We start from the raw sequence: 17,134 nt of genomic DNA on the forward strand, positions 1-17,134 counted from the left end.
CAGGTTCTCTTGTTATGCAACACAGAAACACAGACTAGACAGCATTAGAAGGAAATTTCAGGGCTGGAAGGGTCAACATCCCACAAAAGAAAGATGATTTTAAATACTGACCACCTCCCCAACCCCACCCCTGCCAATGATGTCCATCTTACATGTCATCAGCATGCTTTGATGGGGAGTTAACTTTAATTATCCTCAATATGGCACCGGCTCCTTCTCAGCTTGGGAAAGAGTTAATTCTTTCTCAAAGACCGTAGCTGTCCTTGTCTTTCAACCTGATTCACAGATGCAATAAAATATGAAGCAAATTTATGATCTGTTTCAAGCATTTTATTGCTGTATTTTTAAATTCATATATGCACATATAAGAACTATGATCTGTGAATAATTTGAAATGCTATAGTAGAGTGATATATTTTAGATAAAACATAACCATATCTTTATATAATTATTACAGATTAAAAGAAAGAAGAAAAATAGATTTCTAATGTGGATCAAACTGAAAACCTAATGACAGTCATAAACTGCTAACCAACCATAAATTAACATCTTCATCAAAATGTTAAAATGGTATTAGTGGTTATATAAAGCAAGTATTATTTTTTCCTTATAAGTTTTAGGATTAGGTCCAGGTGTATTTGAAGATCTATTATTTACAAATGCTTCTCAGTCTTAATAATTTATTTTTATCAGGAGGATGGTTTCAGCTCAAACCTGTCATGCTAATAGAAGATAAGAATTCAGAATTCAACATAAAAATACCTCATGACCCAACCTCATTTTAGACTTTTATTTAACTCTGACAACTATCGAAGTATTTGGTGCAAGAATTTCCTCACGCATTCTTTGGAAAGACATTTTACCCCTCTCCGGGTGCTGGTGGTAATGGTGGTGGAGTTAAAAATGCTAAACCATACACTGTCAAGTAAATGAAGCTCAATTTGCTGTGCATGGTCTCCCTGAGGGTTCATAGTCAAAATCAGGGGTCAGGCCGAGCCTGCGCTCTTTATCCCAGGCATCGATGGGAAGAAATTGTTTTCGTAACCAGGCCTCCACAGAAGCACAGAAAAGGCATCCATCTATGGAAAGCTTGGTCTATCAGAAAGTGGGGTCGGCCAATTCATGGGTCTACGTAACTGTAACTTTCTTTTGCATAAACATCAGATATACATATATTTAAAGTGTAAGTATCTCAAACAGGTGATGATTTTTAAAAATATGTAATTGCTCAACAAAGTGTACTTTTTAACAGTTACAAATTACTTTCTACGAAAGTAAGCCAATTATTTGGAGGATGGGGATGGATGTGACAGCAAATGTAAGATATGCCCGTGGCTCAGTCATCATCTGTGATCTCTTGCCCTGAAGAAGAGCTCTGGACGCTCATTACCTGGGGTCAAAGGTTAATGAAAATGTTCGATGGCCCAAGAGGCCTTCCTTAGGTTTAATTATTTGAAAGTACTGTTTAGTCTACTTTCTTCCTTAAAAGTGAAAAGAATTTTTATAACTTTTCAGTAGGGTTAAGCTAATTCAAAATAAGTTAGTTTAAAATTTGAAAATCGATGCTAATAACAAAGAGTAAAAGCACTGTTGCATGAAGACCACGATCTTCATTGAGAATTCAGATGAGTTCAACACTGAAACAAACATTCCTTTAAATGTGTAAGACCAAGGTACTTAAAAAATCTCTTAATTATGTGGCTCGTTATAAGGTCCTTAAAATTATAATTTTAGAACAAAGTTCTGCCTGTTTTAACATTAACTTCAGAAATAAAAGACAAACATTTATTAAAATGTCCATCTGTCAAATACTAATGTCACACATTTAATATTAACTACAATAGCTAGTTCTTAGAAATGGAAGTTATGTGGAATGTTATTTTTGCTTGTTTTTTGTTTTGTAAGTAAATTCCTCTGCATGGTACATGCATCATACTTACAAATATTTAATATCATTTGAGTGATGAATCCTAGATACTATTACCTTTATCTGGTATTTTTATCTCTTTCTGCTAGCTTCAGTTATAATCACAAATTGTTGCTATATATAAAATAGATAATTCTATCTCCAAGCACTATTTACTGTGTCTATAGTAATATAGCCTTTTCTAATATCTAATACTCTCTAGAGTCTGACATAACCATAAAATGTTTTTTATCAAGCCCTACTCTGAATAGAAAATGAACATTATTACTTACAAGAGCATGCTAATTCCAGATAGTTCTACACACTTTGATGCACTCAGTAAGTGTTCTATAGAGTGTGAATAAATGCCAGGATAGCATTTTCACCAAACGTCCATTCAATGAGCAAGTCACCCTAACTAGGAAATAAGGAATACTGAATCAACCAGTTCTTCTAAAATATATGCACACACATATATAAAATGAATTTTGATGGAGTTATCCTATAATGAGTCAACAATATACCAACTATACACCATGGAACAAGAAATAAAAAGCCCCACCCAATGTCAGGAATAGGTTATCTCCTTTGGAATTGCTAGTCATTGAGGTCACATAGACCCCCCAAACATTACATTTATTGCAATATTCTTGGATACCATCTAGAGTTTGACGGTAAAACCCCACTTCTAAAGACACTGCCTAACTGGAGTTATGTAGCAAGGCTGTACTGGCCTGGAAACTTTATCCCCAATTGGTAGCTTTTATAGTGCTGGAAGATGAGTGTTACCAGGGGGAAAAGCACATCCATCAATCTTACCTAGATGAGCTACAATAATGACTGGTGCAATAGTGGCACATACATCATGGGACTAACCAATCACTTTCTGATTGGATTTAAGGCCCAGTTCATAAGTTGAAACCCGTACTTGGCACCGTGATTGGAGCCAAGAACTTGTAGTGAGACAGACATATGACATGGGGAGAACCTACTGCTATTACTAAGTGAACATGATGTATTAAACAGTCTCTTATTATTTTACTGTTCTTCCCAAAGATTAATGAATATCTCAAGCATCATCAGAGAAACTTATTTTTCCAATAGATTGTGATTATCACAGAGACCCCAACTGGTCAAGGTTCATAGAATAGCAGATTGTGATATGTTCAGATTTAGAGGTGCATCTGTATTATATTTCCCCCTTCCAAGGCTCAGGAATGATTACAGAAGAGGCAGAAAGATTGTGAGATCCAGGCTTAGTTGATGATTGCTAGAAAACAATATTTACTGAGCATACCAGTGCAGTTGAAGATATGAACAATGGTGGTTAGGATAGCAGGTACAAGGCCTGGGGGAGATGGGAGTGAAATCCCACTCCTAGCTGAGGAGCAACTGGAAACTGAAAGTTGCTGGGAAAAGGAAACTGAGTTTTCTTTAAGGGTCTGGACACTGGAGGACCAACCAAGTTCCAGTACCGCCACACATCCAAGCATATATGGGCAGCATCAACTGTACATGATGGGAAATAAGGACACAAAGTTGACCAGGTGAGAAGAGATGGAGATGCATCTGGAAGAAGTTGGGGGAGGGTAAGGAATATTATCAAAACACATTGTACAAAATTCACAAAGAACTAATAAACATAAGAAAACAGAAATAGATTGGGTTTTGTGTCAGGTAGAAGAGACAGTCTAGGGTTCAACATGGCATAAGCACCCATGTATGAGCATGTGCACACGTATGTGTATAAAATCCAAGACCTCTGCACAAAGTCAGTAATTTTCAGAGCCAACATCCTTGGTAGATGGACTAGAAACATTGCTCCACAGTGCAAGATTAGACATATTTGTATTCTTAATTTGTTTCTGGTTGAAACAAAAAAGCAATCAAATGTGGCTCCTGCCTTTTCCTGATTACGGGTTTTAAGTATTCCCTTTAAGTCCAGCACTCAGGATGCAGAGGCAGGCATAATTTTGTGAGGCATAACTTTGCTTTACAATGAGGCCCCGTCTCACAAGCAAACAAGTAAGCAAGCAAACATACAGCAAAACAACAACAAAATCCCCAATCAAAACAAAATGCCCTTAATCATAGTGTTTCCTTTAAGGCTGGAATTCACAGTTAGCAATGTACCATGTCGCCTCCAAAATATTCTAGTTGAGCATCCTCAGGAATCTGAATTTGACAGAAACATGAACAATAAGACAAAACCAAGCACAGTTTATACTTTGAGGAATGAACATTAAACCCAGATCGGAAACATTTCCCAGGACAATGAGGGCTGCTGAGAAGCCAAGGACAATGGCACTGGGTTTTGATCCTACTGCATGAACTGGCTTTGTGGGAGCCTAGCCTGTTTGGATGCTCACCTTCCTAGACCTGGATGGAGGGGGGAGGACCTTGGACTTCTCACAGGGCAGGGAACCCTGACTGCTCTTTGGACTGGAGCGGGAGGGGGAAAGGAGTGGGAGCAGGGGGAGAGGAGTGGGAGCAGGGGAAGGGAAATGGGAGGCTGGGAGAGGCTGGAAATTTTTTCAATTAAAATAAATAAAAACCAACCAACCAAAAAAAAAAGAACTACTGTGATATATATACAAGTAATTGGATAAAAATCAAAAAAAAAAAAAAAAAGAAAAGAAAAGAAAAGAAAAAAAGAAACATTTTCCAGAAGTAAAATTCCAAGGAACACATACGGACTCAGTAGTTAAACTATAGGAAGCGCTGATGGGAAGGGGAAACTACAAAATCAGACGCATAAAACAGGAGTGGGCTGGAGATGCCAGGTGCAGAATATAAACCATGTTGACTGTAGTTACAGGGATAGTAAAATGTATTAAAGGAACAAGATTTTTGCAAAATATGGCCAGGCATACATGAAGAACAATGAGTTACCAACCAAAAAATGCAATCACTGAACTAAGAAAATTCGTGAGATGGAAAATTTGAAAGGTGATATGATGTTGGTGGTTCAAAATTCAACCAGAGAGACTCTCAAGAAAGAAGAGGGACAGATGGGCCTGGGGATGGGACATCCCATGTGTCCTTTGTTTCCAGGAGAATGAAGGGTGTCATGAAATTGTATGGAGGAGGTAGGGGTGGTTAGAGACAGCGTTTGAATAAAGACCATGTGGTATATACACATGATGGAATATTGCTTGGTCTTGAAAAATACATTCTGTTATTTGATTCAACATAGACTGATTTAGAGGATATGAAGTAAAAGCAACCAGAGACAGACGAATACTATGGACTCTACCTCATGTATTAGTTTTAATGTAATCTTGGTTCAATCTAGAGTATCTAGGAAGAGAGAACCTCAACTGAAGAATTGCCTTCATCAGATGCCTGTGGCCATGCCAGTAAAAGATTGCCTTCATGATTAATGTAGCAGGGTGAAGATACTGTGGGCAGTACTATTTCCTGGGCTGGTAGGTGTGGTTAATAAAACTAGATAAGAATGAGCCAGTGAGCAAGCCAGTATGCAGCATTTCTCTGTATCAGGTTCCTGACTCGAGTTCAGGTCTTGATTTCCTTCAACAATAGATTATGATTTGGATGTGTTACCTCTGATAAATTCTTTTCTCCCCAAGTAACTGTTCTTGTCACAATCTTCTTGTCATAGCAAGGAAAAATATTAGAATATATAAAATTCAAAATAATCAAACTTATCAAAGCACAGAGTGAAATAATGATTATAGAGGCTAGGAATGTGTAGGAGAAATGATCAAAAAGTAAAACCATCCCAACCAGGAGAATTACAGTCTTTGGCAGTGGGGGGTGGGTGGGAAGAGTTTTAGTATATCACCTTGTGAATATAGTTAATAATAGAGCACTCTATGTTAAAAGTTGCATAAATATCTGGGTTGATTTAATTCTGGATTGGTCTAATCATTCCACATCATTTTCATAAACCATAACTTTACTTTGTATTCTGGTGAATTTATATAATTATGAATGGTCATTTTGCAATTTTTAAAAAGAAGGAGATTGGGAATAAAGACCACTTTAATCAAGCAAAAACAGAATTCATGTCAGTAGACCTTCATGCAAGGAGCATTCAATGAACATATGCTCCAGAAAGGAGAAAAAAAATGCTACTTTGTTGTATTTACGATAAGCATTTTAGAGTGCTATTTTAAATCAATTTCCTTTCTAACAGCAATATAAAATTTCCAAAGCATTAGAATTTCAATTAATGCAGCATGAATTAATCTGGCTTAATTATTTGCCCTGTGAGTTTGCATTTCATGTCTCCATTTATGCCAAATGTCAATCACTGGGAAATTTTATAGTAGAAATCTTTTAATTATTGATACAGGCTGTATTGTATCATATGAAATTATTTTGTATAGTTTAGTGTGATAGTCCAAAATAATACAACTAACCTCCAAGACCAAAAGGTTGTGAATAAGTAATAGTACCTAATTCCCAGTTTATATAAATGGGAACATTTATTAAAGAGTTCATTACAATTAGAATAACACAGTTTATACTAAAGACCAATACTACCATCAATGCTATAATGACTTCAACATTTCCCTCTAAAATAAATCTAATACTAATGTCTAGAGCAATTGCTGAATATATAATAGGTTTTGTGTTTTCTTATATATTAAATTGTAGCAGTATTTAACTTGAACATGAAAGGTTTTTGTATAACAAGAAATTTTGTTCTATTGAAATGTAGAATACACAAGTTATAAAAATCATTTATGGGCAGTTAAATATTGAAGGGAAGTTGGAACATTTAATCTATTGTAACACTCATTTAATGCAAAGGTACGCTGGTAATATAGACATTATTGATACTCCACTTGAAGGGAACATTTCATACAGTGTAACTCCTGGGAATTAATTTCCTTCTCTTCTGAGAATTTGGAAGTTGTTTGGCTGTCCAAAGGCACACTCTTCCAGCAGTACATAAAATCCTATTAGAGGATTTCAGTAACTTAAAAAAAAAAAAAATCACCCAAGGCCAAATTTATTACCGGAAAAGCACATTCACAACCAATGATAAAAAGCACAGTAAGTACAAAGTGAAAATTGTTACTTTGAACTTACCCTGAAATGATTGCCCTGACAGTTTTTAGGCTACCGCCCTGCTTTATCTTATGATAGGTTTTGTGACCAAGAACAAACTGAATCAATTTTAGATCAAATATAAATTTGTCATTTTCAAACAAAGAAGCATAGCTGTTGCATTTGCAGGCATACAACAAACCACAGAGCTCAGCGCACGTAGCTTCACTCTGATAAGTTTCTTGGCCATCCTTTCAGATGTTCCAAGATTTTGCCTTGTACCTGAATGAGACATCAGAATCGGGATGCTGAATACCGAACAACAAACGACTGTAGTTTAGTCCTACAGGCTCCTTGTCAATTATTTCTAAATCAAAATAAGTTAAAAGCATAGCTAATAGTAGCTTCATTTCAATAATTGCAAAATATCGGCCTGGACATTTGTTGGCTCCAAATCCAAATGGCAAAACGTAATACTTCAGCTTTTTCCCTTCCTTGAGAAACGTTGTTTTCTTCTTGCCGTCTTCTAGGAATCGATCAAATCTAAATTCCTACAAAGAATAATAGACACTGTTAAAATTAAAATTTTACTTAAATTAGTTCGAGTTAGGTCCACTAGGCTGCTGTCTCTCCTTGTCTATGTTGCTGTGCAAGGTTGCTTTTTTTGTCTGAAAACATACAGGAGGAAGTAAAACTTGAATACGTGAAACAGCATACCCAAACTTTCAGAAAAATTCAAATGTAATAGGGAACACCTACATTCAAATACCTAAAGCACTTATCTGCTCCCATTTCACTTGTCTTTTCTTAAGTGGTGTCTGTGCTGCCACTTACTACGGAAGGCTGGGTAATTGACAAAGAAAAGAAGTTTACTTTGACTCTTGATTCTAGAGTCCAAAAATCTAAGAGCCTGGAGGTAATGAGGCTTTGTGCTGCTCCTTGCAATGGAGAATGACAGAACGATTTGGTGCGTTGGGAAGAGTAAAGATAAGAGAGGCTTCAATAAGCCAGTTTTCTGGCAGCCAATATGGTGTCAAGAAAGTGATAACATCCATTCTTCCATTGAAGGGCATCTAGGTTGTTTCCAGGTTCTGGCTATTACAAACAATGCTGCTATGAACATAGTTGAGCATATACTTTTTTTGTATGTTAGGGCATCTCTTGGGTATATTCCCAATAGTGGTATTGCTGGGTCAAGAGGTAGGTTGAACCCGACTTTCCTGAGAAACCGCCACACTGCTTTCCAAAGTGGTTGCACAAGTTTGCATTCCCACCAGCAATGGATGAGAGTGCCCCTTTCTCCACAACCTCTCCAGCAGAGGCTATCATTGGTGTTTTTGATTTTAGCCATTCTGACAGGTGTAAGATGGTATCTTAATGTTGTCTTGATTTGCATTTCCCTGATTGCTAAGGAAGTTGAGCACGATCTTAAGTGTCTTTTGGCCATTTGAACTTCTTCTGTTGAAAAGTCTCTGTTCAGCTCAGTGCCCCATTTTATAATTGGATTGATTAACCTTTTACGGTCTAATTTCTTGAGTTCTTTATATATTTTGGATATCAGACCTTTATCAGTTGTGGGGTTGGTGAAGATCTTCTCCCCAAAAAGAGGAACATGGGATGTACTCACTCATATTTGGTTTCTAGCCATAAATAAAGGACATTGAGACTATAATTCGTGATTCTAGAGAAGCTAAATAAGAAGGTGAACCCAAAGAAAAACATATAAGCATCCTCCTGAATATTAACCTTCATCAGGCGATGAAAGAAGACAGAGACAGAGACCAACATTGGAGCACTGGACTGAAGTCTCACGATCCAAAGGAGGAGCAGAAAGAGAGAGAGCACGAGCAAGGAACTCAGGACCGCGAGGGGTGCACCCACACACTGAGCAATGGGGATGTTCTATCGGGAACTCACCAAGGCCAGCTGGCCGGGGTCTGAAAAAGCATGGGACAAAACCGGTCTCGCTGAACATAACGGACAATGAGGACTACTGAGAACTGAAGAACAATGGCAATGGGTTCTTGATCCTATTGCACGTAATGGCTTTGTGGGAGCGCAGGTAGTTTGGATGCTTACCTTAATAGACCTGGATGGAGGTGGGTGGTCCTTGGACCTCCCACAGGGCAGGGAAACCTGCTTGCTCTTTGGGCTGAGGAGGGAGGAAGACTTGATTGGGGGAAGGAGGGGAATGGAAGGTGGTGGCGGGGAAGAGGCAGAAATCTTTAATAATTAAATAAATAAATTAATAATAATAAAAAAAAGAAAGTGATAACAAGTAATGAGGCAAAGGCTTTACCCCTAACTACCTAAACACCAAAATGGCCTTTAGATTTCAGGATGAGTTTTGGATGGGATGCTCAATACTCAAATCACAGTGATTACAGCGAATTTTTTAAGCATAAAGACTATATCTGTCTCCATTTCAGTCCTCTATGATGGGTTTGCTATAAAGGTCATTGATATACCAATTATGGGTATAAGGGGTCTCCTATATGACTGCCATTGTCACCATGACATAATACATCTTGGTGGCCACAGTTTATATTCATTTATCCTTCCAACTATCTATTGATGGACAAATATGAATTTAAGATTCAGTGCTTATGTTTGAATTCAAGAGACAAAAAATAATAAGATTCAAACAAAGTCCCAGAGAGAACCTAAGCAGAAAAACAGATTTTGTCTTTTTTTATGTTAAGGTGGATTTCTCATATGACATTTCTATTAGAGTGCACTCTGCTTGCATTAATTCTAGATAATAGAAATTTATGACATATTTTCATAAATAAGTTATACTACTTGCTACAGAAGATTAGAGAGCTGGTTATTTTAGGGTAGTTGACCTGAAGCCTTAATTTTGCCATGCTGCCAAAATTTCCCGGCTTAACTCTCACTTGAGTTGGTTAAAGGGTACTGAGTGACCTGATTTTAGTCCATTGTGAATTAAACCATCAGTTAAATTAATGCTCATGGTTTGAATAAAGACAACCAATTATTTCATCAAATTGGCATTCATTATATCTCCTCAAGCACAGCTTTGATATGAACTACATGAAATTATATATAATATAAAATATATGGAAATTATATATAATATAGAAATATAAAGAGTAGGTCAGATCCAACATGTTTCAGATTATGGTGAAACACTCCAATGTGAATAAATTATGAATGCATCACAAATGTTCAAACTCCTTCAATGGCAAGTTTAGTAATGCCAGGTTAGTCACTTCCTTTATCTGGGTTTACCTTAGTTAACACTTAATTTACTAAGCATTTGGGTTTTGAGAAAGTTTGCCCCATTCCTACTCTGTCCTGACTTGCAAGCCAGTACAACGATGTTGACAAAATCATTTAGCATTTTATAGTTGCTTTATTTAGTGACAAGTGATACTTTAAACACGCTAGAGTAGAAGTGTATTTTACCATTGTTAGGGAATGTATCCAAAGTGACCTATCCAATGCAGAACTGAAAATATCTGCTCATTTCTACTACTGAGTAAATGATAGCAATGTTTATTTTTAAAATACGATTTCTGGTCTTGAAGAGAAGATAGAGAACTGAGTGAGTATATTGCGGATTCAGAGTATACAAATAGCAAAAACTGTACAACTCCAAGGTGTTGTGGGAATTCATTCAACCAATAGCCTTTTAGATACCAGCCCATTAGGATGTGATCTGAGGTACAGATAGGACGTTTGCTTAGCCCCTTTTCCTTTCCCTTGGTTGTTGGTTAGTTTGGTCCAGGGCTCGCAGCGCCCAGATAGTAGAGGAAGAGTGGCTCTCTTATTGTGAGTGATCCCCAATAAACATTTGTTATCTTTTATTACAGGCTCTCGTGGACCTTCCTTTAATTATGCAGCATTCTGGCACCCAACAAGGGGCTTGAACCCACAACTCTGGGATTAAGAATCCCATGCTCTACCAACTGAGCTAGCCAGACATTACAAGCATATTGGGGGTTCTCGTGGACGTTCCTTTAATTATGCAACACTGAAACACTCGGAGCCCAGTTTGGATAAGAGATCCATTTTTCTGGATTGAGAGGAACTTTTAATACACACAACAGAGGAGAATTGCATAACAACCTCATTTGTGTTTTCAGAATACTATGTTTAGTTCAGTTCAACAGACATTTTTTTTTAAGTATTTCCTGTATAAGAAGCATTGCTAATACAAAAGCATATAATACGTCCCTGCTGAGGTGGATCACGTGATATGTTCATGTCTTTAGTCCACTCAATTCATGACATGAGTGTAGGAATCTAAACTAGACAAAAGATAGCACCCCCTAGTAATGAAACCAACCAAATAAACAAACAAACAAACCTCTCAGTGTTTGGAAAAGCTAAAGGGATGCCAGTGCTGCCCATGGATTCCAGTCTTCCTGGAGACAGGATTTTATGGCAGAGAAGTCCTTTTTTACCTCCAAGGTCTGGGTTCAAATCAATCATGAGGTGTTGCCAGATAGTATCAGCTTGTGAGAACATGTGCACAACCCTCCCAGGCTCTGCATTAGAGTCTTCTTGTTAGTAACATGTTACCTCCTCAGTATAGTAGCATTTGCACCAGAAACAATGATTCAATGTTATAGATTATGGATTTCAAAACTGCTTCATCCAGATACAAGGATTTTGAGATGGTAGGTGTGAAATGTCAATGTGCTGGCACGGCAGAAACTCCCTTAATATAAAGGACTTGGCTACGAGAAAAAAAAAAGCCATGTGATAAGGTCTATATTGCAAACTACACAGGACAAGGGGACCTTTTATTTCTGTGTCACCATTATATTATTAAAGGGCTTCTTGGAAGAGAAAAGGCTCTTAGGCCTCATGAGGCCTGGGCATGGGTCCCAGTGTAACTTCCTAAGCCTAACTTGAGTTTGGTGAGGCCTAGTGTAATGTTCTGAGCCTAGATCCAGTTTGGAGATCTGTCTCTGGTTACCCAACCTAGGCCCGCCTCTGCCCAGCCACAGCTGACATGGCGGAATATTATTGGCCCTTGTTCCTTGCTTTGCCTCAACCCATCCCAAACCCATCCCAAGCTTCTCCACCCCCATCGCAACCCCATATAAGTCCCTGCTTGATGCCATTAAATGAGTGCCTGCTTTGACAGACTCCTGACACAGTGGGTCTCTCCCCAGTGCCCAGGGGGGAGGGCTGAGTTGTGACACTCACCCTCCTGTTCAGCCCCAGGAAGAGTCCTGCAGGTCTGGTTCTGCCGCCTCTCCCAAGTCTTTCTGCCAGAGAACCCAGCAGAAGGCCATTATGTGTTTGCTTCCTTGAGCTCTACTGAAGGCACATTCTCTATTCTTGTTGGAGATAGAGAATCATTTATTTATAGCACTTACTCACACGTGGATAACTGATCTATTCAAAAAGCATTGATGATAATTAAAATAATCCTGACATTGAAGTTCCCATAGTGATTGAGACTATTTTCTTCCAAGGGCTTTCCAACATATTTAGCATTTTATTGCACCCACAACCTTCTGAAGATGGGGACACACTGCATGAAGTTAAACAAGACATTTCAATAGCAGAGCTTTTCTGGAATATTCTGAGGGGGTTGTGCTTCCAAAATGTCATGTTACTGTGTGTTTACCTTAGGAGTTGTATGGTGACAGTGACTCACTGACATCTTAAATGGTGCTGTGAGTTCTCTATAGCCTAATACTGTCAACAGATTTCCCTGTTCTTGACAGCTTTTGAACCTAGAAAAATGGACCTGTAGCAATAATTCACTCTACACCTCCAGTTCTGGGCTGTCGGCAGAAGAGGAAATCATCACTGCTTCTTTTCCACTACTTGATGGCCACCTGCAGGATTTCTGGCCTATAACAGTGTGAGTTTAGGGAAGACCTTAGAAAATTTTTAATCAGCAACTCACTGCTCGGCGACTAACAGATTATCTGGACATTGCTTGATAGCATGGCTTCTTGCAAAGCAAGAAAGAGTCAAGGGGGGCTCTTCCTTTTGTTTCACTCTCATGGTATATATTTTATTTGCCTGTATGTTTTCACACACTGGGAAGAGCCCTCCAAATGTGTGATATCACAAGATAAGCAGCCCATTACAAGGGATAGAATAATCCTTAATATACTAGTTACATGTTGGTAGCTTATAGGCCAGATTAGAGTTCAGAACAAATTTTGTTTACCCCCATGTTGCTTGAAACTTTACTTTTCTGGATATTTAAAATTCAGTTTCATTTCAAAGTCATTTTTTCAGGTTCTTTAAAATGCATTTAAATAAAATCTTAAAAAACTATCCTTAATGTTTGCAATGGCTGAAGGTCAAGGATTACCCTACTCCTTCTATGGATCTCTCTCTCTCTCTCTCTCTCTCTCTCTGAAAGGATTTTAAAAAGTTTATTTTTTTATATTTTTATTTTGTGTATGCCACGTATGTGTTTAGTACCTGACAAGATCAGAAGAGAGAATCACCAGAAATGGAGTTACAGATGGTTATGAACTTCCATGTAGGTGCTGGGAACTGAACCTGGGTCCTCTGTAAGATCAGCGAAGTGTTTTAATGACTGGAACCATCTCTCCAGCCCCCTCAGGCATCCTTTCATCATTGTTCTTACCATTCTTACTAGCATGATTATATTTATGTTCAGGCTACTTGTTAATGATCTATTTGCATCTAGTCCATGTTTCAATGTGTACCCCTCTGTCTTAAATTATGTACAATTTCATTTTCATCCCATTCACCCAACTTTATATTTCCTTAATTACTTTACATGTATAGTATCCTGTTGATAGGACAATACTTGAGTAAGTAACTTAAAATTTGCAAGGTAGTAATACCCTGTTGTCATGGACTATAGCAGTATAGTAACCAGTAGACAACGGTACATTCTCACAAACTGAGTGGAAATTGCACACTTTTGAAAGGTAGAGGACAAAAGTGATTAATGTGGAAGAATTTGGAATTTTCTGGGTAGGAATGTAAAGAGGAAGTTTCCAGGAACAGAGAGATAAGCAATCGGGTCATTTCCGGAGCATAGAGGTACAGATAGCAAAGGGATAAATGGGTGAAGGAAAAGCAGGACATGTCTTGGGAAGTGATATTCAGATATTCTGAAACCACACTTCAGTGTGCTAAGACCCCATGTTGTGCTAGCTAAGGATCCTGGGATTTTGTGTCTTCCAAGAGCTAGTAAACCTGCCTTTGGAGCTAGCATGTGTCATACTTTTGGCTGCTATTGTCTATCTTCTACTTGTAATTGTCTTCCTACTCAAAGGCTGAAGGTTATAAAGTCTATAGTGAGTAGCAGAGTTCTTTTGTGGACTCAAGGGCAGTGACATCAGTTGCAAACAGTCCAGATTTTCAGACTTTTCATTACTGCTAGTGGGTGGTGGTTTGGATGGGCACCTGAAACCTGAGTTTCTAACATGTTTTCTTACTGACATATTAAGATGTTAAGAACCACGATCTCCTGAGAAAATTGGGAGCATGGGGGTTGGAGGAGAAGGAAAAGCAGAAGGGGAGGAGGGAGAAAGAGTGGACCAGGGAGGCAAACATGAGGGAATGGGATAGTCAAGATGGGAGAAGAACAGAGATGGAGAGCAAGGAAAGAGATTTTTGACTGAGGGAGCTGTTATGGGGATAGCAAGAAACCTGACACTAGAGAAATTCCCAGGAATCCACAAGAATGACCCCAGCTAAGACCCTAAGCAGTAGTGAAAAAGGTGCCTGAACCGGCCTTTCCCTGTAGTCAGATTAATGACTATCTTAAATATCACCACAGAATCTTCATCCAGCAACTTATGGAAGCAGAGGCAGAGGGCCACAGCCGGAGCACTGGGCTGAGTCCCAAAGTACAGTGGAAGAGTGGAGGAGTGAGAAGCTGAGCTAAGAGGTCAAGACCATGATGGGGACACCCACAGAAAGAACTTACCTGCGCTAATGGGAGCTCACCAACTCCAGCCAGACAGGGAAGGAACCAGCATAGATACAAACTAGTCTCTCTGAATGTGGGTGACATTTGTATGGCAGGTGCAGACTGTGGGGCCACTGGCAGTGGCACCAGAATTTACCCCTACTGATTGGACTGACTTTTTGTAACCCATTCTCTTTGGAGGGATATCTTGCTCAGCCTAGATATAGTAGGGAGGGCCTTGGACCTTCCTCAAAGCAATGTGCCTTACGCTCTCTGAGGAGTAGATGGGGGGTGGGTAGATGGAAGGTTTAGGGAATGGGAGAAGTGGAGGAGTGGCAACTTAGATTGGTATGTAAAATGAAAAAAAAAAAGGATTTTTTTAAAAGTAAAAGTCTTACGATTAAAAGAAAAGAACCAAAGAAAATACATTTATATATCACCTGACAGTGCTAAGTGTTTAGCAAATGTTTACAGGATAAAAATATAATAGCTGGCAAAATCAGATAAAAGAAACGGTTCCAAAGCATTTTTTTGATTTTGTACACAGAATGATCATCATTCTACTACTAATTTAAAAAACAAAACAAAACAAAAACAAACAAACAAACAAAAAACCCACAACAACACTGTAGGAAAAATTACCTGATGCTAATACAAGTCAGGTATTACTAATGATGCTAAAACCTACTAAATAACAGATTCACTGAATATCCTAATGATTTTGAATTACTTTTCACAATATTGAAATTTTATTCTCCCATTGACTTTGTATGAGGCAAACCTTTCGTTTACTATTAGTATCATTTGGGTTCCACAGGGCAATATTATATACACACTCCCTTTCCTTAATGTCCTCCTCCTATGGCTTCCTCTTGCCTCCCACCCCCTATCTTTCTCTTTCAGTTTTGCAGTAAAGCCAAGGTTGTGGTTAAATTTGTTAATTTCCTATGCCAACCTTCCAAATGCCAGATTACAGATGTGTACCACAAATCTTTAATCAACACTCACAATTTCCCCTCTCTCTCTCTCTCTCTCTCTCTCTGTGTGTGTGTGTGTGTGTGTGTGTGTGTGTGTGAGAGAGAGAGAGAGAGAGAGAGAGAGAGAGAGAGAGAGAGAGAGAGAGAACTCGATGTCTTGGAATGTGCTTTGTAGTCCTGCTGGCTTCAAGCATACAGAGATCTGATGGCCTTTGTACCACCATGCCTGACCCTAAACTCATAATGTATAATTTTGACTTTTAAATTCTTAAAGTCATCAATCAGATGGTTTTATTGTTTTTATTTATTTGTTTTGTTTTGTTTTTCCGAGACAGGGTTTTTCTGTAGCTTTGGAGACGGTACTGGAACTCGAACTCACAGAGATCCGTCTGCCTCTACCTTCTGAGTACTGGGATTAAAGGCCTGCACCCTCACTGCCCAACTCAGATTTTTTAAAACGGGGATAGAAGAGTGAGATGTGGGGAAAGCACAAAGAAATGTGCTCATAAAGATGGTGGCAATCTGGTAATCATTTCTTATTTGATGACAACAATAATTCTGATTTAACTCTCATGACATGAATAATAAACTCTGCTACTAATCGAATAATCACAAAGAAAACCTAGGCAGAAGTGAAAAATTATAAGAAGGCTTGCTATTTTGAAGTTCACAAATATTTCTCAGATACTAATTTCAGTTCTGTTGTCTATTGAATATACACTAACAACTGGAATTATTCACAAATGCAGAAATGCAGCTAGTTCTCTGGAGAACGCTCATCCATTGGCTGAAATTCTACATCCTCTTTGCTGTCACTGTCTGCATAAGGCCTGGCCTAAGAAACCATGCACCTTTCCCCTGTAATAAGACACCAGCTTTCCTGACTAAATAAATACAAACTGGCATTGCTTTTGAAGTTTGTCCTCTTATTGATTTCCTAAATTCAACAGTATTATAATTCAGGTTGAGTGCAGAACATCTAGCTGAGGTTGTGTCTTTGAAAGCGGTCTGTCTATGAAGTCTTTGATCAGAGGACAGCCGTTTCCTTCACTAAGGTGGACGGTAAACAGTACAAGTCGGCAGCATCCTCCATGCAAAGCACAGCAGAATATAACTGCACTCCATTTGCATGCAGGGGGTGACTCTCTTAAGTGGTATTAAGGGATGAACCGGGGTGGATTAATTTCCAGTCTTTGATATTCATTAAATCCAGCTTCGAAAAAAAAAAAAAATACAAGGAGATGACACAATTACCCTCGGAGCTTCACCCGAGAGCAGCAGCTTTGCAATTTGGAGTTCATAGTGCCATGGTAATTGATCAAGCAGGGGCACATACCTTCA

The 17,134-nt window shown here is 38.5% G+C and overlaps 1 protein-coding gene across 1 annotated transcript in view; it reads right to left on the reverse strand.

Annotated features, from left to right (window-relative positions):
• Nucleotides 1-364: 364 nt before the first annotated feature.
• The window catches only part of LOC130887958 (cytochrome P450 7B1), a 176,169-nt gene continuing 159,399 nt past the window's right edge, over nt 365-17,134 (reverse strand). Inside the window, exon 6 of the mRNA XM_057790711.1 lies at nt 365-7,476. Coding sequence (XP_057646694.1) covers nt 7,180-7,476 — 297 coding nt within the window. The 3' untranslated portion in view covers nt 365-7,179. The remainder of the gene's footprint in view (nt 7,477-17,134) is intronic.

Source organism: Chionomys nivalis, chromosome 16 (genome assembly GCF_950005125.1).
Source record: "Chionomys nivalis chromosome 16, mChiNiv1.1, whole genome shotgun sequence".
In the NCBI taxonomy this organism is placed as follows: Eukaryota; Metazoa; Chordata; class Mammalia; order Rodentia; family Cricetidae; genus Chionomys; species Chionomys nivalis.